This window comes from Talpa europaea, assembly GCF_964194135.1.
Source record: "Talpa europaea genome assembly, chromosome: 3".
In the NCBI taxonomy this organism is placed as follows: Eukaryota; Metazoa; Chordata; class Mammalia; order Eulipotyphla; family Talpidae; genus Talpa; species Talpa europaea.
Window position 1 is genome coordinate 119,328,218 of NC_140069.1, and position 24,877 is coordinate 119,353,094.

A 24,877-nucleotide genomic window follows, 5' to 3' on the forward strand; every position below is an offset into this window, starting at 1 on the left:
TACTGCAGGATCAGGGCAGGTAGGGAAGGTTGGTTGTAGTCAAACGGGGACACAGAGCATAAATCTTGCTGAGTTATATCCACTGAAGGAGGGCAGAAACTAGGGGGAAAGCTTATTCAGATGTCATCAGGAGGTGTCCAGCTAGGGCCCCAAGTTGAGTGGCTTAGGGCAAGTACTGGCACCATTAAGATCCAGGAAGACAATACAGATGCATGTCAGGAGCCTGGCAGATTTAGATTCTCCCAACCGTTACTGAGTACCTATGTGTAGAGGCTCTAATTGCTTACACACATAGCACCTCATCTAATCCTTCCAATAACCTTCCTGGATGAGTATGTAATCCCCATTTAACAGTTGAAGAAACTAGGTCTTGGTGAGTTTACATAATGTGCCCAAAGTCTTAAAGTTACTGTGTGATGGAGCCAATATTCTGAGCCTTTGATTTCCAGGCTTTGTACTTTATACTTTGTAACCTTGGGGAATCAGGATCTGGATTTGGAGAACTAGGAGCCAGGCAGGCAGGGCACAGTAGGTTATTATCAGAACTAAATTCTTCGCAGTATTGGAAAATTGTCCTGACAAACTCATTACCTGAAACAGGGCTGATGGGGCTCCGAACAGGTCAGAAGCACTGTTTCTAAGAAGTGAGGGCCCTGGTTACCTGCAGACTCAAAGGTGATGTGATCTGAGTCACAGGAGTGCTGGGTCTGGTTGCTAACATCCTGTCTGCCTGCAGATTACACCCAATCTCCAGCCGGCATGGGATGGGATATGGGAGAAAAGGATGGGATGTGGGAGAAAAGGAGTCTGAAAATTAACCTCACCTATAGGGAGAAAAAGACCACATGGGGAGATAAGTGGACAGATCTTGATAGCTAGAAAATCATCTAACAATCATACTGGACCTACTTAGTGACCTCCCACAAGTCTCATTTCCCTTATCAACAAAATAAGAGAGGTAGATTCAATAATACCTAAGATATTAGATTAGGGTGTTAGTTAGGATAATAGGATATTAGGGGGGAAATGAGGTTACCTATTAAAAACTTCAGGCATAAGTAAGTAGGTGGGGATATTTTTATTTTGGAGCTAGGGATCTCAGGAATTATACCATATGGATAGTCATCAAGGACATAAAGGTCATCCCCCAGGTTTTTCATATTGGGGAACAACTGCATGATGAAAGTAACATGTTGGTTTATTTCTTTATGTGACTTAGGGAGTAGCTCTAGTTTTGTCAAGCATTAATCATTTGACCACATGATCTACAGCATATTGTAAGCATTGTGACTCCGGGACATTCTGATGGTGACATAAATTTAACCTGTTTATGGACTCAAGAAGATTTAAAATAGGGCCTCCCCTGGTGGCACAGCGGTTGAGCGCTGGGCTGCGAAGCTACCCGCAGCCTCTGCAGTGCTGGTTCGATCCCCGGCCACCGGCAAGGGTCCCACATGACGCTCAGATCTCTCCTGCGCGCCCACTGCTCCCCTCAGCAGTGTACCTTGCTCCTTCTGCCTGTTCTGTTCCCCACTCTGGCTCTGGTGAATTCTCTCACCCTCCCGCACTTCTGACTGTACCCAGTGCTTGTATAAATAAATAAATAAATCTTAAAAAAAAAGTTAAAAAAAAAAAGATTTAAAATATCATGACTCTTAAAATGTGGACTTTCCACATAGCTCTTTCACCATCTCACATAGCTTTTGTCTTTTAAACAGACCTGACACCTCTTTCACACAGGGTAAATCTCACTTTATGGCTTGGCTATCTTCTCAATTAGGTGCAGTTGTATAAGGAAGAACACTAATGTGTGAAATGGCATGGGGTTGTATGATAGGAAAGAACCAGAAGGAACATATTTATTTGTTGTAGATAAGGCAGCATCTGTGGGCTCTCAGAGAAGACAAAAAGAAACCAGCCAGTGAGTTTCACTGATTCCTGATTAAAACGTGTAAAAGCAGATGCTGTCATTACTGGCTTGACAAACATTGGATGAGGTGGGAAAAGAGAATTATGGTCAAATCTTCACACCATTTTTTTATTTCAAAACTCACTAGGTTTTTGCCTCCTGCAACTCCATCTGTGTCCTTGTTCTCGAAGATGCTGCCTGCGTCCTTCTCCATCGCTGTGGTGGCTTATGCTATCGCGGTATCTGTAGGAAAAGTGTATGCCACCAAGTATGATTACACCATCGATGGGAACCAGGTACAAGGAACTTCAGCTGCGTGGCTTTTGTGGGGTGAAAATTGTGGGGAAGCTTTTGTGTCTGCTAAACAAGGGATTGGTTTCTTCCACCAGTCCTTATTGAGTTGGTCTCTCTCATATGCATGCTAAGTAGAAATTATTCTGAAAATGCATGCTGCATCACTTTACATTTTAAGAAACAAGTGGAAGTAATCCTAATTTTAATAGTTCACTCTTTTGAATTCTAAAGAGTTAACACATTATGTCAGAATAAGAATTCTTCATGTAATGTGGTATTTTCTGATAACTGGTTTTCAACTGGTTTGGTGGTTATAAAATGGCTAAACAGTGCAATGAACACCATTGACAGTGACTGTGACCACTTTAAATTAAGGTGCTTCGCTGGGCCATGACTGTACACAGGGCAGTTTTTGTAGACATGGAAACATGGCCAAGCGAGCCGATCCTATACTGCTTGCAAGTCTGGAAGTGTGATATGTTTCTGAAAAACAGCATAGCAATTACAGCAGCTGATTAGTAGCAGCAGAATAATAGCTCTCCTAGTCATAATATGCTTTATAGGAATATTCAAACACCAAAAAACGCTTCCTGTGAGAGCTACAGATATGTCACTCATCAGGAAAGGAAATAGACATTTTGCAAAAGATCAGTTACTCATCTTAAAAATGACTGAGAGCAGACAGGCTCTCTGAGCCCTATGGAGCTCAAAGTCCTGACATCTCCTTCAAGGTCCACAAACACCTTTAATGGGTAAAAATGAAATTGGTTCTAATGGGCAGCTATTATTCGGAGGGGGGGGGGTCTTGCAAAAACGATTTGCACTATCCCTGTCATCCAGTCTCTCCCTTAGGAATTTATTGCCTTTGGGATCAGCAACATCTTCTCGGGATTCTTCTCTTGTTTTGTGGCCACCACTGCCCTGTCACGCACTGCTGTCCAAGAGAGCACTGGGGGAAAGACGCAGGTATGGAAAAGACTATGACAATATCTTTCTGTTGTGGAAAACTGATCAGGTGGATGGCGGCTCAGAAGGCTTACACAAGAATGGAGCAGGATGATCATGCTTTGATAAAGGAGAGACTTTTTCTTCTTGATCTGATTCCAGCTGCATCCATCCATTTCCTTGCTCCACCCCTCACTCTTAAGCAATATTGATGGTTTTCTGATGCAGCAAATCTCAGATCTCTTTGTATCACTGCTCAAGTTAGCTGCAGGATAGCTAAGACACAGATAATTACACTTACCTACTTTATCCAGGAACAATAGAGATTGCCAAGTAATCAGTAATGAAGAATACTGATTTTTATCAATTTATCTAGGCATGGAAAAGGCCTTGTAACAGTACTTCATGGCTTAGTGAGTTATTATATTTTCAGGATGAAGAGCATCTATTTACCTGTCATTTGTAAGAAGCAGGAACTAACTCCAGATCCAACAGAACAACTGTTTGCTAGCCAAGAAAATTTTTATTGTGACATTTTGGCATGTCTTCCCGAGTAAGGTTTTGTTCCTGAACTTCTCAGTGTGGGTTTAATCTTTTTCTTTTGAATGTGGTTTTAAGTTATTGTCTTTACACCAGGAAACCAGGATTCCAGTTAATCTCTGGATAAGCCTTCCTTCAAGGAACTCAGGAGCCATTCTCTGAGGCCATACATTCCAGTCGGACACAGAGTCAGATATGCCAACCCAAGTGAATGGAGGAAGGGCAGGCTCAGGATCTGTGTTCTGTTATACCTGGAGGGTTTTCTTCTCCAGAGATTAAGCTATTATTGAAGAGGAAAAAGGACACTGAGACTATAAAGGAGAACAAAGTAAATAGTTTAACACACACACCCCACCACCACCCATGTACATCACACACACACCCCCACACCACTTATACACTCTTTGAATAGAGTTTTATTATTAAGGCAGAGATACAAATTAGTATAAAAGAGTAACTGAGAAAACTGAAGGCAGCAAAAGTGGCTTGTCCATGATCTTCTTTTCTTATTATAATGGATATTTATGGCAGGTTGTAAGAATGGGTATCTTCCAAATTCTTGGCTCCAATTAGCTTCCAATTTCTTGAACAAAAATTTAATTTTAACTTTCAGAATTTTTCTTTTTAGAATTGAGTTTACTCCCCCCCACCCAATACTTTTAACACTGAAGAAGCAGGTAAGACAATATAGTCCACACCAGGAAGTATAACCAAAGATCTGGGACCCTGGGGAAGAAGTCAGAGGTGGTTTCAGAAGTTGCATTTGTGTTCAGGGGGCAGCTGTGAGTGACCAGAGTGTTGCTGTTTGTGATGGGGCATTGACAAGCTCTCCAAGGTACACGGCCTAAGTGGGTGCAGGCAGATCCCCGGTGCTGATGTCCACCTTCCTGCTGTTAGCTCTAGGCTCGAATGAGGTGCTGGCTGGCTGTCCCAGTAGGAATGCCCATGTAAGTGATGCCTTGGCAGAGAGCTTGGGGATAATGGTGTTCTGGTAAGCTGATATGTCCTGCCACACACAAGTGTGTATTATGTTTAGGAATGAAGGATGCCAGGACTTCACTATTGAAGAATAAAACAAGCACAGAATGACTTGATACTTAATTACTGAAATGTATACTAAGTTCTAGGGTTAAAAGTCTAACTGCCTGGCCAGACATCCAAGGACTCATAACCAAATAAACTAACAGACCCTCTCTTGGCTTCTCATGTTTTTGCTTATATGGGAACCTCAGTTTCAGCATCTATAAAATGGAACTTGCATCCACCTCATAGGGAGGGCTATTGAGAGGATTAAATAAGATGTTTGTGAAGTCCTGGCACATACTTGTAATTCTTGTTGCTCCAGTCATGCACTTCCCAAAGTGGGGCAGTGCTTGGTGTCCATGACATATAGACTGTGCCTGACACAAGAAGCATCCAGCATGTACTTGCTGAAAGATAAACAGTGAGTGACATTGGAATTATCTGTTTTTAGCACATTAACAGATTGTAGTAAAGATCAACAGTACAATCTGTTTTTTTCTCTTACCCTCGTCTGACTCCTACTGACTCATGAAAAAGTAATTCTGATCACAAACTATTCTCTGTGACTACACTTTCACTTAACAGAAGAATTAATTTTCTAATACTCGAGTCTTCTCATAGATTTAAAATCTATAGCATCTCCCACTAACTAACCTTACAAAGTAAGCAGCAGGGGATCCTGGCAGATTTTACTAAAATAAGACTTGACCTCTATAATTAGAGGCTAATTATTACATATGCTTGCTGTGAGTAGGACCATGGTCCCTGTCCTCAAATTTCCACTTCTCTTGCCAATTCACAATAGCTTTCATCCACAGAGATGCAAGTGGCTCATAATCGACCATGAATGCTAGTTAAGAAATTGCATGGAAGAAAGGAGGGGTAGATGGAAGGGGAAAAAACATATTAGCTTGTCTGCTTAGATAGAAGAGAGGAAAGCTCCCCCAAAGAACTGGGAGCCTGGAGGAGTGATTCCAGAAGGAAAAAAGAAAAAGGGCTCAGGTAGAAAGCAAGTTTCTTCTTCAGTTATGTGCATTAATATTGCCTCTGGCTGACCTAAATTTAATCAGGATGTGAATGATCAGTTTGCCAAGTGGAGTGAAAGAGTGTGACTATGAAATTTCCTTATGTTTGTAGATTTTCTTTCGTATTGACTTGATCTGTCTCCTGAACTCAAACCTCTTGCACCAGGCAGTCCTTGTACCCAACACAATCTTCCCTGTTGCTTCCTCTCTGATTGCTTCTCTGATTTGCTTCTGCTTCCCTGTCCCCTTTTTTATTCTTTGTTTCAGAGTTTCTAGTCTTCACCTTGAGCATGCCCCAGATGTCTCAACAGAGAATTCACTGGTCATCTACTCAAACCAGAGAATAGTCCCACCCCCTCAGCCTCTCTCCTAACTCTTTTGGATCTTAGCAGAACTTTCTTGCCAGCTAAGGTAAAGTTTCTGAGGTCCTGCACCCCTGCTATGTACTCTGTCATCACCCAGACTGCTGGCAGGCTAAACTTGGAGCCTGTCTCTGTGGCACTCAGAGGAACCAGGAGATAAGGCCTTGCCTCTTGATAGTTCATGCACATTTTGAATTTGCAACAGGACTGATATCTTTTTTTCCCTGATACTTTGTGGGCGCCATGTGCTACAAGTTCAAACTGTTATCAGAATTGCTGTTACTACTGATGAATCAGTAATACAGAGAAATGAGAAAAGTGCCATCAAATTTCATTTCTCAGGAACCTTACAGTCATCTGGGGTTGGGGAAGGAGAGGTGGTCCACGATTCCTGGTATTCCTTTGTCCTGAATTGACACCCAAACTACAGGTCCACATGAAATCTAGGTCATACTGGCTTTCCTTTTTTTTTTTTTTTTAACTGTCCTAAATTGTTTATTTGGTAAGGGTGGCGCAGCGGTTGAGCGCTGGGTTGTGAAGCTGCCCGCAGCCTCCACGGCGCCGGTTCGATCCCCGGTTCGATCCCCGGCTGCTCCCCGGCCACCGGAGGAGGGTCCCGCATGGCGCGCAGACCTCTCCTGCCGCCCCCTGCTCCCCTCAGCAGTGTACGTTGGTCCTTCTGCCTGCTCTGCTCCCCACTCTGGCTCTGGTGAATTCTCTCACCCTTCAGTGTTTGTATGAATAAATAAATCTTTAAAAAAAAAAAAAGAATTTTACAAACGTTACTTATTAGCAATAACGGTAGAGCTGGAGAGTACTGCACCTTCCCCAAGCTGCACAGCGAGAACCACCAATAGTGTGGTGGAACTTGTGGCTCTTTCCAAAACCAGGGCTTTTGCAGCCTGCAGATGTTAGTCCCCGCATCTCCCTGTGCTTATGGACTGGTTTAGTGATCCACTGGGTGTCAGGATTTCTTCTGACAGCTTTATGGAATGGGTCGATGGGGATAGCCTCAAAAAATTTGTATGTGGAATCTTCACCAACCCAGTAAGAATTCAGGACTCTCAGCTCCACAGTGGCATCCAGCTTGCTCTTCAGCAACAGACTGAAGGATTCTAGCAAACTTCAGCTGATTAAGACCATGGTGGACAGGCTTGCCATAGGTTACACCCATTGAAACTGGACGTTTGTGGCCACCACGGTGCACACGAAACCGATATATGACATAACCTTGCTTGGCCTTGTATCCCAGTCTTCTCTCGCGATTATCCTGCCGGGTGGGGCGGGGTGCCCTGTGGAGGGCTGACAGCTGGCGATACTGCCAGCAGCGCACCTTGAGAAGAAAGCACATCACATCAGACTGCTTCTTCCTCCATAGTTCCTGGATGTGTTTGTAAGCGCCCATTTTGGCTTACCTGATGGCTGCTGCCAGAAGGAAAGGAAAGAGCCCTTTACCCACAGTCCCCTATGGGCTCATACTGGCTGTCCTTTAGCAGACTCAGCCTTCACATTTTCATTGATTTTTCAGCCATAGATACTATCTATCTCTCTATATATATGTTTTCCATTTTTCTTTAGTTTTATAGTGTTTTAGCAAATAATTCTCAGTTCTTTCAACAGTATTGAGTAAAAGGGGGGAGGTCGGGAAGCATCAAGTGCACTACACACTCTGAGCTGGGAGCTGCAGGGAAGATGACCCAGGTCACTGGAGGTGTGTCTTTCAGGTTGCCGGCATCATCTCTGCTGGGATTGTGCTGATCGCCATTGTTGCCCTGGGGAAGCTGCTCGAACCCTTGCAGAAGGTATTATCCTGCTTCTTGGCACTTTGGTTGCATAATTTCTCACCACTGCTCTTCCACCCGAGAAATAACAGGAGATATAAAAGTCATCACATAGAAAACCATTCCCCTGAATAACACAGCCTTACCTGTCTCTCTTGGCAGTCGGTCTTGGCAGCTGTTGTAATCGCCAACCTGAAAGGGATGTTTATGCAGGTGTGTGACATTCCTCGTCTATGGAGGCAGAACAAGATTGATGCTGTAAGTCACGCACCTCTCTTCCTTCTCGAAAATTACTTTTGGTTCTCCTATGATTCCAGCCACATCACTACATCCCCTCATTGCTTAAGTTTTACTTGTAAATTAGAAACCCTAGAGTAGAAATTAGAATTATGTGGATAAGCCAAACTGTGAAGTTTAGGTGAACTGTGTTTTGAGAAGGAGCTGTTTTTCTGGGAAGATCCATTTATAGCAGAATCTCCTATAAGCTCATTCTTGGACACTTGGACTTCTGGAGTCCAAAACCAAACTGAAAAAAATTTGAAAACTCCATTTTATTTTATTTTATTTATTTTTTTAAAAGATTTATTTTTATTTTTATTTATTTATACAAGCACTGGGTACAGTCAGAAGCACGGGAGGGCAAGAGAATCCACTAGAGCCAGAGCGGGGAGCAGAGCAGGCAGAAGGACCGAAGTACACTGCTGAGGGGAGCAGTGGGCGGCAGGAGAGGTCTGTGCGCTATGTGGGACCCTCCTCCGGTGGCCGGGGAGCAGCCGGGGATCGAACCAGTGCTGCAGAGGCTGCGGGCAGCTTTGCAACCCAGCGCTCAACCGCTGCGCCACCGAGGAGGCCCCGAAAACTCCATTTTAGAAGAACAAATGAAAGAGAAAACAAAACAAACAAAATCACAAAATACAAAAACCCATGCTGATTACAAAAGTCTGACCTAAGTAAACCTTCACAACTGTTCAAAGGATTTTGAACACTAGAAGCTAAATCCATTGTAGTTCTGCTCTGATTTAAATCTGGGTGGTTAAAAAGAATGAGAAAACTTTCCACATATTGGTATGGAACCATATCCAAGACGAGTTAAGTGAAAAAGAGACCAAGGAGAACAGAATGTGTAAAATACAGTAAATTAAAGTAGGACCGTGTAGCCATATTTACTTGTGTTTGCAAAAAGAAATGCCAGGGGGAAATGTGCATGTACATACACACACACACACACAGAGAGAGAGAGAAAGAGAGAGAGAAATAAAAGAATTTATTAGTTGACAACTAGTGGAGAGATAGAGGACTGCAGGCAAGATTTTTCACTGTATACCTTAATATTAATAGTAATCACTTTGGTATTTGGTATTTGTGATGAATAGTAATCACAGTTGGTATTTACTGGGACATCCAGTTTCCACTTCCACTAAAATATTAAACAAAGTCAGACTTTTTTTTTATTTTTTTAAAGATTATTTTATACATGCATACAAGAACCGGGGTACAGGCCAGATGTACAGGAGTGTGAGAGGATTCACCAGAGACAGAGCGGGGACCAGAACAGGCAGAAGGACCGAAATACACTGCTGATGGGAGCAGCGGGCAAGTCAGGAGAGGTCTGTTGCGACATGTGGGATGCTCACTGGTTGGCCGGGATCAAACCCACACTGCAGAGGCTGCGGACAGCTTCACAGCGCTGCGCTCAACCGCCTGCGCCACCAGGGGAGGCCCAAAGTCATATATTTTTTAAAAGCTATGTTTGTGGACAATTGATCTTATTTTTCATAGATAGTCTTTTACCTGATAGTACCTGATGAATTAATATAATTCTTTCATTTCCATTTTTTCCTAGGTTATCTGGGTGTTTACATGCATAGCATCCATCATTCTGGGGCTAGACCTGGGTTTACTAGCTGGCCTTTTATTTGGATTGCTGACTGTTGTCCTGAGAATTCAGTTGTGAGTAATTTATGACATGGGTTTCTTAAACACATGGGATTTCTTATACTATTTTTGATAGATATATTAAAACCACTCCCTTTCAGAAAAGTTATTATATGTTGAGTGTGCCTTTGAATTAAGCAAGTTTTGCTTTACACACATTATTATATTTAATCTTAAAAAAAATCCTGTGAATAGGTTTTGTTATTCTCATTCTACAGGTAAGAAAAATTGAAGCTCAGAAAGATTAAGGGCCTGCCCCAAATACCAAAGCTAGTGAGTGGCAGGTCTGAATGCATACACCAGATGTATCTCACCCCCAAATCTATACACTCAGTCACAAGTTCTACTTCTGTGTTTTCCTTCTAGTCATGATAAAACTAAAAGTAGATGATTTAGCAAAAGACTAAGGTTACTTTGTAGTTTCTTCTGTAAATGAAATGAAGGAAGTGAGACATAGTTGTTAAATATATTAGATTATAGCTCATTTTCAACTTCTTTCCAGAAGTTATATAAGGAGTGAGAGATTTTACAAAACAGTTGATGTGGCCAAATTTCATTCAAATTTGCCCAATAAGGCAAGTGCCCAATAAGACAATTATGTGATGTGGACATAATTACATCATCTGCAGAGTAAAGGTAGCTAAGACCTAGTTTGAAGTAATGGAAAGTACTGTGAGGGAGCCTGAAAGTGTATTTCCTTGTTGGTTTTGTTTTGACTCTTACAAAACTTGAGGTAGTACCCTCCCGGGCCCACAAGGGAACTGAGATGCTCTCCCTCCTCAAAATATTTGTTACCTTTCTAGACTTCTGATCCCTTCTCTGCTTGTGCTTGGTCCGTGAAGGAACAAGAAATCTGGAAAAACATTAATGTCCTCAACTTAGCGTGAGCACACCTTTCCTGTTTTAGCAACCTGTTCTTTTCTCCCTCCCTACCCTGGCATGTTGGAACCTACGCAAAAGGTGTTTATTGCCTCGGGGGCCATAAATGGTTGCTCAAGGGCCTGAAGAGTTCACAAGCTTCCAAATTGCCCAATTCGCTGCTGGGAAACAACTCAGAAACTGTCCTCAGAAGATGCTGCTTGGGAGTGTTCTGTGGGCCTCTGTGTCTGCCTTTCCTGGTGTGGGTATGGCAAGAGCGAGGACCTTGCAGACACCATAGAGCTTAGGAGATTTCAATTAAAAAATCAGCATGGTGGGCCTCCCCAGTGGTGCAGTGGGTGGCGCAGCGGGTTGAGCACAGCGCTGTGAAGCTGTCCGCAGCCTCTGCGGTGCTGGTTCAATTCCCGGCTAGCCAGGGAGATACCCACATGGTGCAGGAGACCTCTCCTGTCTCGCCCACTGCTCCCCTCAGCAGTGTATTTCAGTCAGTCTGCCTGTTCTGCTCCCCGCTCTGTCTCTGATGAATTCTCTTGCCCTCCTGCACCTCTGACCTGTACCCCAGTGCTTGTATGAATAGATTAATCTTTAAAAAAAAAAACAAAAAATCAGCAAGGCAAAGTAAGCCAAGGAGAAATCAATGGCACATTTTTGCCACTGATTTTGTAAACAGGCTGTTAGCCAAGGAAAAGCAGTTACCCTCCACAGCATTTAATTTCCTGTAATTTAGGCTGATCCAAGAGCACATTGCTGAGAGTACCCCAAACAGATACTCTTTCTTCAGGAATTGTACTTAGCATGCGTCCCTAGTCACACTTGAAGAATCAAGCAATTATTTGATGGCATCAGAAATGGGAAATCAACATTCTAGATAATGAGAAGGACCCATTTCTGTCTCTCCCAGGCTCCTATTTCTATAAATGAGAATAATTAGACCACTGCACTCTCCATACTTCTTCAGAAAGTAGTTGTCGCTCACAAGTATGTGCCAGGCACTGAAGACCCATGGGTTAAACAAAGACATTGTGCTGCCTCTTGTTTCCAGACCATTCCTCATTTCTGAGCCTCTGTCTGTCCTGGCCTCTGCCAAATGAGGGTAATCCTGCTGACCTCCTAGGGTTATGCTGAAGATTAACATGTATGGTCGTTCATTGTTCATCCTCCACACCCGGGAGTGTATGATGCACATGGTTTCTTAGTCATCAGAAAAGAGTCACAGTTCTCCCTTTCTCTTCCAGTTCCACACAAACACCAGCTGTTCATTTCATAGTTAGCTACAGGAAAATGTCATCTGCAATAAAGACGAGTCCACACATCAGAATGATGGGCTCTTTCGTATCTGTTATGTCTTCTAACTTTTTATTCCAAAGCATATCTGTTCCAAAAAAATTCTGATCTTGATTTTTCCTCTTTCAGTCCCTCATGGAATAGCCTTGGAAGCATCCCTAGCACAGACATTTATAAAAGTACCAAGAACTACAAAAATGTAAGTGCCTTTGGGAGACACTTATTAAATTTGGGTCTGCTGGCCTGCATTTTGAGGGGGTGAACATTTTTCTTTTAGCCTATTAAGTACAAAGTAGCCAAAGGAGGGCTTTTGTCAGGAAAGTCTAGAAGTCCAGTGGGAGTGTCATGAATACTTTTGACGTCATGTGCCCTCTGATGTCCATGGTTTATATGAATTCTGTCCATGTTAGTTTAATATCTATGTAAAGCCATTTTAAGAGGTAAATTTTTTAAATAGGTAATTCGATTACATCTGAAAGTAGATTCAAAATCCTATTTCTCAGGGTAAACGGGTCAGAAGTTAAAGTTACACAGTGAATAAATCCGGGGCTGCATGTACAGCATGGCATTTATAGGTAATAATACTGTTATTGCACATTATCAGTTACTAAGAATACTAGATCTCATCACAGGAAAAAGTTTATAACAATGTATTGTGACAGATGTTGCCTAGACGTCTGTGGTTATCACTTTGCAATATAAACAAATATCATTTGAATCATTTCTATGCTGTACACTTTAATAATAGTTAGATGTCAGCTGTATCTCCATGTTAAGAAATGGACAGAGCCTCAGAGACCTCTAGAACAAAATAAATTACATCAACACATGTAATGTGAGTCCCGAAAGAAAATAAGAGAGAAAATGACAGACACAGTATTTGGATAAATATCAAAATTCTCCCAAACTTGATGAAAAACATGATGTACAAATCCAAAATGCCCACTGAGCCCAATTCATGTACACATAAATATTTAAAGTGATTTAAATAGTAAAAGCAAAAATCTATTTCTCTGTAATCAAATTCTTAACCTCTATGAAACCAAAATCCTTATGATTTTCCACATTCAATTCTAACATGAGACGTTCATGTTCTGTTATCACCGAGGACCTTAACATTTGCTCTGTCTGAACTGGAAGAAATAATATATAATACAGGAAATCAACCAAGAAAATAAATGTGCCACTGATGGGTTTGTATTGCCTACAAATAAAATTGCTTATGAGCACTAGCAGAAAAGAGATGAAAAGCTGAGAAAGAAAATTAAGCTAACACTAACTTAGGAAAAAAATAGTTTTTAATGGCAAAAAATATTTCTATTAAGGTGACCCCTAATTTTATTTTATTTTATTTTATTTATTTTTTTTTTATAGAGGCATGCTTTATTTATTTGTTTGCTGGTTTTGTTTGTTTGTTTGGTTTATACATGCACTGGGTACAGTCAGAAGCGCGGGAGGGTGAGAGAATTCACCAGAGCCAGAGCGGGGAGCAGAGCAGGCAGAAGGACCGAAGTACACTGCTGAGGGGAGCAGCGGGCGGCAGGAGAGGTCTGCACGCCATGTGGGACCCTCCTCTGGTGGCCGGGGAGCAGCCGGGGATCGAACCGGTGCCGCAGAGGCCGCGCGCAGTTTCGCAACCCAGCGCTCAACCGCTGCGCCACCGGGGAGGCCCCCCCTAATTTTATTTTAATGTTAAAAAAATGTTGGACACTGAACCTGAAATTTCAATGATCACTACTTAATTTATTTCTACAGTAATTCTCACTGTGTAGAACCTTGGTTGTTCTCATTATGGAACCTTGACTCTGCGGCAGGGAAACCTAAGCTATGTTTGGGAGTTCTGTATTCTTGGCTCTGGCTTGGGGATACTTTGCCTAAGTTACTCAGCCTCAATATTCTCATTGGGAGAAACTGGACTAAGATTAACATGATTCCTAAAAATTAGAAAAGCCCACAGTTCTCTGATGCTGTGCTTCTCCCTTGGTCTGCCCACTGTGTGTCTGAGTAAGAGCAAGCACAGACTCCAGTACCTGCAACCTCCCTTCATTTTTTTCCTATTTAAAAAAAAATCAGCAAAAAATGTAGGGTATGAACAGTGGAATGAACTCAAGGCAAATCATGTCACCATTCTGAGTCTCAATTTCTTCATCTAGAAATCAAAAGATTGAATAACTGCTTCCCAAGGCCCTTCCTACTTACACTTTCAAGTGAATGTTGCAGGTCCAGGGATTTTAGTGACCTATTGCCTCTCAACCTCCCTTTCAAGGAAAGTTGAAGGCTGCTACCCTGCTCCTCTGTGACTGAGTTCTAGTTGAATAGCCAGAAAATTAATTGACTATTTGAGATCTGAAGTTGTTTACCTCACTGATTTTTTTTTTTTAATGCTAGATTGAAGAACCAAAAGGAGTGAAGATTCTTAGATTTTCTAGTCCTATTTTTTATGGCAATGTCGATGGTTTTAAAAAATGTATCAAGGCCACAGTAAGTATTTATAATTTTTGAGATTTCATTCATTTTACAGGTATTTATTGAGCTCAAACTGGGCAGAGGGTACTATAACCTATCCTCCTGTGGTAGGCATTCAGAATAACAGCATCCTTGCTTTCAAATACCTTACCACCTCTTTGGGGACAGGAAAAATACAAAGTAACAGAAACATTAAAATCCAGGCAGCAATAAATATGCCAGTCAGAAACACTAGCAACATTTCCAGGCAGAATGTGAGTCCTGCATGGGTAGTGTAGACAGTGGCAAGAGTTCGTGGAAGGGCAGTAGTTGGATGGATTACACTTTGGATTGCAGTTGGGCAGAAGGAAGGAGAGGAGGTCAGGTATTTGGGAACTATGTGAACTGAGAAGAAAAGGTGGGATCACATATTAGGGGACAGGGTTGTCCATTTGGAGTGAAGGGTAAATGGTTGAAGTAGAAAACACAAGCAGGGAATTTTGGCCCTCTATGTCATACTATGCTTCAAAGTTGGGGTTTGCCTCTAGAACAGTGATTTCCTAAGTGAACTCCAGGACAAACTGGTTCAGAGGAATGTTTATAGATTTTACAATAACAAAAGGGCTCTGTGATGTGAACAAAATTTGGAAAACACAGACTTAAAGCTGAAGAGGTTGTCATTATTTTGTTGTTCTGTTTTATGTTGTCTTAGAGCCTTTGATATATTACTGTCTTCCCTGAATCTCTGGGTGGGCAGGGAAGTGTGACCTAACAGTTGAGACCTCTAAGTAACTTGACATTTATTTCCAAAGGTTGGATTTGATGCCATTAGAGTATATAATAAGAGGTTGAAAGCACTGAGGAAAATACAGAAACTCATCAAGAAAGGGAAATTGAGAGCAACGAAGGTAAGGCAACATCTTCCCTCCACCCTCTTAAATTCTACCTCAGATGAGAATGAAAGCAGTTAGTCTAAAATTAAATCTACCCACTTGGTACCCAGATGTGTATAAGCAGATGCCATATGCATATTGAACAGCTGAGTTGTTTTCGTAGGCAAGAGGCAATGGGAGGGGATGAAATGAAATCAGCAGAGCTCCCTGGAAACACAGGGTGTGATTTTTTTTCTATCATGATATAAACCTTCTTTTTACTGAAAGGAACAAAACAAGTACTAATTCAATGCCAGAAAGTTACTCACAACAGACGGCAGTAAGCTCATAAACTTTTAGAGCTCTAACTTTTATTTAATTTGCCCTGCCAATGTATCTTTGGGCCAAATTCCACAATCTTCCAGAAATCAAGAGCTTCCTGGTTCCTCTGCTCTTCCATTTTTCTTCTTAGAGAATATCAAAGTTTGGGCTGAGATCAATAAACCTCATTCCTTAAGAGCTCCCCCTATCGATGTTTTGCTTACCAAGGAAGAATGTGTAGAACTTTAAAGTTATTTATGTATATTATTATGTTGTCTGCAAATGATGACAACTTTGCTTCTTCTTTCTCAATTTGGATTCCTTTTATATCTTCTATCCTAATTTCTCTAGTAGGACTTCCAATACTATGTTGAATAGTAGTGGTGAAAGGGGACTGCCTTCTCTTTTACTAGATCTTAGTGGAAAAGCGCTCAATTTTTCACCGCTGAGGATGATGCTAGCTATAGGCTTGTCGTATACTGGCAAAAGACATCCCAAATCATTGATAATTAACTTGGCAGTGTTTCCTCTGTTTAGAATGGCATTATCAGTGATATTGGTTCATCAAATAATGCTTTTGAGCCTGATGAAGATATTGAAGATCCTGAAGAATTTGATATCCCAACCAAGGAAATAGAGATTCAAGTGGATTGGAACTCTGAGCTTCCAGTCAAAGTGAATGTTCCTAAAGTGCCAATCCACAGCCTCGTGATTGATTGTGGAGCTGTGTCTTTCTTGGATGTGGTTGGAGTGAGATCACTGCGAGCGGTAAGGTTCTAATGTTTTGAGTTATAGATTTGGAGTTTTGACAGTAGTAAAATGATATGGGTTACCAAGTCTTGCAGAAATGTGATTGCATGGGCTTTTTATTTTTCTCAGAGAATGTTCTTGCAATAGAGTGCAGTCTGTTTAAAGTATAGGTTATGGAGCCAAACTACCTGCAGTCTACCACTTAGTGACAGCATGACAATGGGGTACAATGCTTCATCTATCTGTGCCTCAATTTCTTCATCTATAATACAGAGAGAATGATGGTCTCTACTTCATATTGGTTTTTTTTTTTAGCTGACTGGCATTTATGAATCAGTCCACTTAATAGTAAAATATACATTTTTTTGCAAGTGCACATGGAAGATTTACTAAGATAAATCATTCTCTGACTCATAAAATAAGTCTCAATACATTAAAAAAAAGATTCAAGCCATATAATAAGTGTATTATCTGACTATGGTAGAAGTATATTATAAATCAATAACAGATATTTGGAAAATCTTCAAATAATTGTAAACTAAATAATACATTTGTAACTAACCAATGAGTCAAAGAAGAAATTAGTTGATTATCTTAATAACTATGGAAAAAGCACTTAACAAAATCTAAAATTTCTTCTGATCTGAAAAAACCAACTGATAAGAAACTAGTAGAAGATGGTAACTTTCTTAACCTAGTAAGTGGAATCAACCAAAAATGTACAATTAACATCACAATTAATGGTATAGACTAAATCTTTTCCCTCCCCTAAGATCAGGGATAAGACAAAGATATCCACTCTTACGACTTCTATTCAACATTATATTGGAAGTTCTAATCAGGAAAACTAGGAACTATAAATAAATAAATAAGAACATTCATATTGGAAAAGGAAAGGCAAAGCAGTCTTTACTTGCCAGATAATATTACTATCTATGAGTCAAAATTAGGGGGGAGGTGCAATTGTGTGGGGAATATAACCAAAATGAAAATGCATACATTGTGCAAAGATGAAAAAAGATGTAAGAATTATATAAAATAAAATATTTAAATAAATAAATAAAAATAAATAAATAAAAAGATGAACTAGTGCCTTTCAGGACAAAATGGGTGGATCTTAAGATGACTGTGCTAAATGAAGTCAGAAAGTGAAAGACAGATACCAGATGGTTTCACTTATTTGTGTAATATAAAGAAACAAAGAACATATACTGGAAAAGCACAACAAAAATAATTCTTAGACTCTGTGAAAAATATACTGGTTACCAGAGGGGATGAGACAGAAGTAGGGAGAAAAGAATAGGGGAAAGAAGGGAATAGGATATAGGTGCAGGGGTTTTGTGGAGGATAACTAAAGTGTGTGCACAAATGGAGCTATGAAAATATACCCCCCAGTGTTATATAGATATGGAAATGACTGAGAAATTAATATTAACAAGTTCATCCCAAAAAACAAAATTGATTTTGGAATATTGATATTGTATGCTGTAGGCTTACAATAATTCACTTACTACTTATTGTTTTGAGAATTAAATTAGCAAATAATATCTATCTATATCTATCTATCTATCTATCTATCTATCTATCTATCATCATCATCATCTGGTTTAGAAGAGTGTCTGGCGCATAGTCGCCCCTCAGCAAATATTGACATGTATTATGTTTATTTTTCTGAAAATATAAAAGAAATGGAATCTGAAAGCAAGCAATAAGGGATAGTGTTTTCACTTGGAATCTAGTGACCACATATTCACATCCATATTGCTTCCATTCCAAAATATAGACTCTTGTCTGTAATCAGCAGGGGTTATATTAGGGTGCCTCCTGGGCTCCTTTCTTTCCTTCCTTCCACAAATATTTTTGAGCACCTCTGTGCTACAGTAGACTGCTGTGCTACTGAGTGCTGGGGGTTGCTTCCTCCTGAGATACCTCATCCCTTATCATGCTTTAACTGTGGCCTGAAAACCTCTGTTTTCAAATAATGGAATTTTCCAATAAGAAACCTTTCTTGGGGGCCTCCCCGGTGGCGCAGTGGTTGAGCGCTGGCTTGCGATGCTGACTGCGGCCTCTGCGGCGCCGGTTCAATCCCCGGCTGCTCCCCGGCCACCAGAGGAGGGTCCCACATGGCGCGCAGACCTCTCCTGCCGCCCGCTGCTCCCCTCAGCAGTGTCCTTCGGTCCTTCTGCCTGCTCTGCTCCCCGCTCTGGCTCTGGTGAATTCTCTCACCCTCCCGCGCTTCTGACTGTACCCAGTGCATGTATAAACAGAACAAACAAAACAAACAAATAAATAAATAAAACATGCCTCTATTAAAAAAAAAAAAAAGACCCAACATTCTGACTTGTACTCCACTGGTTTTTAAAAAAAAAAAAAAGAAAGAAAAAAAGAAACCTTTCTTAAAGTCCTCATTAGCCATGTAGGTGCTGAAGTTTCTCCTGAACAAATAACTGGATGCTACTGAATTATGAACAGATAAAGTAACTCATGATGAATTCTTTTTAAATTTCTAGATTGTCAAGGAATTCCAAAGAATTGATGTAAATGTGTATTTTGCATCACTTCAAGGTAAATACACATATGCACATTTCTTTAACTTTCCCCCAAGCCCTTTCTCCTACCTTGTAATGTGGGTACATGATGTCCAAATGCTTTACTACTATTTTTTGTATTGTGGTAAAAGATACATGATATAAATCTATCATATTAGTCACATTCCAGTATTCAATTCGGTGGCATTAAGTACATTGACAAAGTTGTGTGGCACTCATTACAACTATCTACTTCCAAAATTTCTCAGCACCATAAATAGGAACTCTACTCACTAAGCAGTCACTCTGAGAGCTCGTTTGAACCTAGAAAGATATTCCTTCCAGTTACCATAAAGCTGGCAATTCATGGAAACCTAAATCCTGATAATGGCTCAGGATCAATGGGGAGAAATTAGCATGGGGAAAACAGAGCTGGAGATGAGTTGGATCCCTTAGAATTAGATGGTCTTCCAGGGTATGAGTTTGTATCTATGTGTGAGTGTGTGTGTATATATGTGTGGGGAAATACTAATGTTGACGCTGAGTTCTCCAGAAGCAGAGCCTGAGCTGATTCTTGCACAGTGATTTATTGAGAGTGTATTCTCTGGAAAAATTCACAAGGAATGAGGGGTGTAGGACAGGGCAGGGGAAGAAGCTGGACAAACATGTGGTTTCAGAAGTCCACCTTAACATGATTTCATAGGGAGCGCACAGCAGGAAAATCGCCAGATAGTTAACCTCCTTGAGGCAAGAGGGCCGGCCTTTTTGCCCCCAGATCAGTGAGTCAATGGCTGCAGACTGTTCAAGGTTATGGGTGTAACTCTTGGCTAAGGAAAATTCCCCATAGGAAAGCATAGCTGTGAACCATTAATAATTCGAGCAGCTGGCATAGGTACCCCCAAAAAGAGGAAACAATCAGGAAACAATGCTGCTACTATAACAGTGTTGGTATAACCTGTGCTACTAGAAAAGAAGCTCCATCACTTTAGGGCAGGGTTACAGAACAAAAATATTATTATAAAAGGAAGAGCTACAAAAACTTAATATTGGTTGGTATTACAAAATATATTCTCCTAGAGATGAATTAAAGAGTATCTCTTTCTTTTGAAGATTCTGTAATAGAAAAGCTGGAGAAGTGTGGTTTCTTTAATGATAGCATTAAGATGGACATATTCTTTCTGACGGTCCACGATGCTGTCCTCCACCTACAGAACCAGATTAAGTCCCGAGATGTTCAGGATTCCATTTTAGAAACGGTAAACATTCTACTTTCCTATACATGTATTTTTCCTAAACTAGCATGAGTTTTACACTTGGTAGTACTAGTGCATTTTAATTCTACAATGTGTGGGTTTACTAACAAAAGATGGCATTAATTGTAATGCCTTTTTAGAATGTAGGTACTAAATCTTTGTTTCTTTGTGATTTGTGTATACAAATGTTATTTAAATTGTCAGAGGTCTGGAAACTCTTAATGTCATATATAGGATCCATTAGGTCATAAGTGATATTTGAAAAAGAGGGAAAAATTAAAAGTCATTAATTGGCCCAAAGTTAATTATTTCCTGCAAAATAAAATAGATCCTCTTTTTCCATTGGGCCTCATTCTAACAATTCTCCTGTCAAATACAAAGGTGAGTTGAGCATTCTGGTCTAGGTCATCAGATGTGGCACACTGGTGAATCTGATATAAGAAACTTGTCTTCCATGGAACTGCTCACAGTGAATTTGGGAAACGAAAACAAATGCTTGTAAAAAAAAAATAGCACCGATAGTAATTGTTCCAGTAAAAGAGTCTACTGTATTTGAAATTGCTTTTCTATTTTTCTAAAATTAGTACAAATAGATTCTTATTCTAGATTGGAATTTAATGTTTAAAGTAAAACTAATTTAGAAAACAATAGAACATTGTTCTTTTTAGCAATTGTTAGCGCAGAGATTGTTCTGCTTCATGCTGTTGGGGAAAATACTAGCCCTAGTTACAACTTGTGAATCTTAAATACAAAAGAGGAAAAAGTAATACAACCACAGAGCTCAAAAAAAGAAAAAAAAAGGTTATATGCAAGATTCTCATCTTTAAAACCTCATAAATCTTTGACTTAACCTTCTAACCCATAAGTAAAACAGCAAAGCAAGGTTATATAAAGTTTCCAATAATGCTCCTGCATTGAAAGTAAAAGAAAACCAAAGTGTCAAATTCTTTCCCAACATGAAAATAGTTATTTTGTTACTTTTTTACTCCCTGTTCTGATCCAAGATCTTAAGCCATGATGTCACACAAAACACTAACCAAGAGTGCCCCCCAGGGTTAGCCTCAAGCTTGCTTACAATCAGAGACGCATCATGAATGACTGGGGTGGATTTTTTGAGCATGACCAAAGTTAGACCAAAGATAACAAAGTGCTTGCAATATACACTTACTGATTCACTGGATAGTTGCCTGCCCGTCAGGTCAGGAAACTTGTGCTTCTGTGTACCCTTCGTGTCCAGAGCCAAGACCTATTTGGTCATGTGTCACTGAACAATGGGGATAAGTTCTGAGAAATTCATCTTTAGGTGACTTCTTTGTTTTGTGAACATCATAGAGCTATTTTTTAAAAAGATTTATTTGCACATACAAGAACTGGGGTACAGGCCAAAGGTGTGGAGGGTGAGAGGATTCACCAGAGACAGAGCAGGGAACAGAACAGGCAGACAGACCGAAATACATTGCTGAGGGGAGCAGCGAGTGAGACAGGAGAGGTCTGCTGCACCATATGGGTAGCTCCCTGGCCGGGGATTGAACTTGCGCCACAGTGGCTGCGGACAGCTTCATAGGCTGTGTTTCAGCCCCTTGCACCACCAGGGAGGCCCTCATAGAGTTATGTTATTCTCCAAACAGCACTTCTCCATTTTACTGGCACCAGAATTCAAGACTGGAAGAGGAGCTGGGGTCATCATAACTTGTTATTGCTCCTGTAGTGCTCAAGCAGTGTGGCTATGACATCAATAGGCAATAGGAATTTCCAACTAAATTACTTTCCATGGGGTCCAACTTGGGATTGTTTTTTGTCATCAGTCACAAACCCTTTACTAGGTATTCACTGCATGCTCAATGCTGTACTAAGTGCTCTTAGCTTCACCAAGGAAATAAAAACACTGTTGAATCATTTAGGTAGATGGAGTGACTTGTTAAGAGGCATACACTTCAGGGGTTGGAAAAGAGACCTGAAAAGGCTGAGCAGTAGAGAACTAAGCCTGTTCACACTTGAATGTGAAAAAAAAAAATAGTATAGAGAAAATTCTCAGGTTGGAAATATAGAAGAACAAGAAAGTTAAAATGAATTTTGAAGTATGTAGATTGTAGGTGAGAAGCACCAGCAAAACCTCAGATCACTTTCAGTGGAGTATCTGTTGATGCTATTATATTTTCAATAAATATTCTCTGTGTTCTCTTTGCTAAGATCACCCTTATGCAAGACTGTAAAGATCCTCTTGAATTAATGGAAACAGAGTTGATTGAAGAAGAACTTGATGTCCAGGATGAGGTATGATGTTTATTTCCTTTCAAGAAAATTTTGGATCAAATATTGAATAAACAGGATAATAAAAACTGTGACCATGTCTGGTTAAAAGTATCCAGGGAAAATATTTTTTTAATTAAATAAAGGGATAACTTCATAGAAAAGGCAAAGTACAAAACCAGAATTCTTCCTAGAGGACAAGTACTTAGGGATCTTTTGCCTCAGGCTTATAGATATGAAGGGTAACTGGAAGCAGCCATTATATCATCACATCGGTGCTGATTTTTACCTAAGCCTCTCCCAGAGGCTAAGATCAGTGAGATAGAGGGAAAGTGAGTAGAGGGAATTTCTAACCCAGGAGTTTCATAAGCTCCAGGAACAGTATTCTAGGAGCAGGAAACCCCTGACCTTTCCTCACCTGACCATTGAGGCATAAAAAAAGACACTCCCTGCATTCAAGACTGATTACATGTATTTCTTATGCTCTTGGGACATCAGACTATTCCTAGAAAACTTGAGGAAAACTTGTAGTGTCTGAATGAATTTTGTGTTTCAACCACTGAGTGAAAAAGGACAATCATAGGATTTTAAAGTTGAAACTTGTCTTAGATGTCAAGTGGTTGCCACATCCTAGTCTGAGCAGAAATCTCTCCTATACCATCCCTGATGATACTCACTCAGCTTCTGTGTGAACATTCCCAGACACTGGCAACTAGTATCTTTCCCAGGAAGTTTGTTACAGGGCTGGAAGTTTGCAGACATTTGTTGTGCTTACAAAACTAGGTTTGGTCTTCTATCATAACCACCCAGTGGGCTGGGATCTGCACTCTCTAACACCACAAATCTCCCCACTGAACAGTCCTTAAATATTTGAGAATAGCTCTCACATCTTCCCCAGACTGCACTCCAGGTAAGATTCTTCCAATTCCCTTTAACGTTCCTCCATAGACATGAATTTTTGCCAGTGCTTCCTGGCCAAGAGGGGGACACAAAACCCCAGAGGGGTCAAGCCAGCCTGGAGATTATGCAAACATGACCTACCTTGATCTCAAAATATTTCTATTACTATGGCTTTAAAATATGCTTGTTTTCATAATAGCTACATCAATATCTATATTTCTATTGAAGCAAAAGGGTGATCTGAAGACTATAGTTTAGCTGGGCTCCCCATTTATACATATATAATTGGCTTTTGACCCTAATGCAGAACTACACATATTTCTGCTGGATTACTTCTTGTTGGTTCTGGTTTATGAACATTTTGAATTATTGACACTTTGAATTCTCAACCTATCATCCAGCATATTAACTGTCCATCCTTACCGGTGTCACATGCAAATCTGACCGGCATGCCTTCTCATCCTATTTCAGGTCCTGATAAAAATGATGAAAAGAATAACATTCAATCCCCTATGGTAGAAGCGGGTAGTGAGGGTGACAGGCAGAGAAGACTTTCATGGAGGGGAGACACTGCTAGAGTGAAAATCAGAGGTCCCACATTTTAGCCCCCAGCTTGGTTGGCCAGGAATGTCCTAGTGAGCTCTGCAGGCTTTTGGCTTCAGTAGGACTTCGGCTCTAGGGCTGGCTGTAATGAGCCAGAACTCATCATATATCAAAATTGGAACTTAAGAAGTTGCCAAATTATGTGAATATTTTTGATTGTCACAAAAAAGAATTGCTCAGGAGGGTTCCTGTAATAGTGATGGCAGAGTGGTTTCAAGGCAGGGTTCTAGAACCAGACACTTGAGTGCTGCCCAGATTCTGCTGCTTACTAACTGTGTCGCCCAAGGCAAGCTACTTACTTGGTCTTCATTTTAGTCTCTTCATGTAAAATAAAAAAAAATTCCTCACAGAGTGGTGGAAATGAAAGGATGCATGTAAGAACAGTATCTTGTAATAAATAGCAAGTGCTCAATAAATGGCAGTTACCGCTTATCAATACTCCATTAAAATTATGATGTCCAAAATTGAGTTTTTACTCAGTGTTTTTGGTGATGGAACACACCTAATACAAGTAAACATAAAAAACCAACTCTATAAAATGTATTTGTAGTAAAGGTAACATAGACTTCAGGAGAATTCTGTTGCATTAACGCTGTTTCCCCTTTGCTTTCACAGGCGATGCGTACACTCGCTTCCTGAAAGTGGCTCAGGAGGTCCCTATAAGCAAGGACTGCAAGGCAAAATGTACCCATCAATGTAATTCTATGCAAATATTTTCTGCATTGACTATTTCTCAAAACATTCATTCTTTTCCCATTAGATTATTTATGTTTGATTTAAAACAACAGACCTCTTAGCTATTGAAACGGAAGCACAAAGATTGTTTCGAGACTTTATAAAATAAATAGCTTACATTAGAAATGTGTGAAATGGTGAGGAGACTTACAGTGATTTAGTGTTATCCTGGATCTGCTGATATTATGCTGCTAATCCCCTACAGACTTGGCTAATACTGTTCGTGAAGGTACTGGTGTATCT

At 40.4% G+C, this 24,877-nt stretch overlaps 1 protein-coding gene and 1 pseudogene across 2 annotated transcripts in view; one reads left to right on the plus strand and one right to left on the minus strand.

The window, feature by feature from the left end:
* SLC26A4 (solute carrier family 26 member 4) overlaps window positions 1-24,538 on the plus strand; it is a gene marked incomplete at its 3' end in the record, with an annotated part of 44,837 nt that extends 20,299 nt beyond the window's left edge. Inside the window, exons 8-20 of the mRNA XM_084230177.1 lie at window positions 2,058-2,205; window positions 3,056-3,169; window positions 7,823-7,900; window positions 8,042-8,137; window positions 9,723-9,829; window positions 12,107-12,176; window positions 14,366-14,458; window positions 15,235-15,330; window positions 16,153-16,383; window positions 18,876-18,930; window positions 20,004-20,149; window positions 22,337-22,420; window positions 24,515-24,538. Coding sequence (XP_084086303.1) covers window positions 2,058-2,205; window positions 3,056-3,169; window positions 7,823-7,900; window positions 8,042-8,137; window positions 9,723-9,829; window positions 12,107-12,176; window positions 14,366-14,458; window positions 15,235-15,330; window positions 16,153-16,383; window positions 18,876-18,930; window positions 20,004-20,149; window positions 22,337-22,420; window positions 24,515-24,538 — 1,342 coding nt within the window. The remainder of the gene's footprint in view (window positions 1-2,057; window positions 2,206-3,055; window positions 3,170-7,822; window positions 7,901-8,041; window positions 8,138-9,722; window positions 9,830-12,106; window positions 12,177-14,365; window positions 14,459-15,234; window positions 15,331-16,152; window positions 16,384-18,875; window positions 18,931-20,003; window positions 20,150-22,336; window positions 22,421-24,514) is intronic.
* On the minus strand, window positions 6,888-7,503 carry LOC311168244 (large ribosomal subunit protein eL15-like; annotated as a pseudogene). Its single transcript has one exon. The product of its transcript is annotated as a large ribosomal subunit protein eL15-like (transcript).
* Window positions 24,539-24,877: the final 339 nt, after the last annotated feature.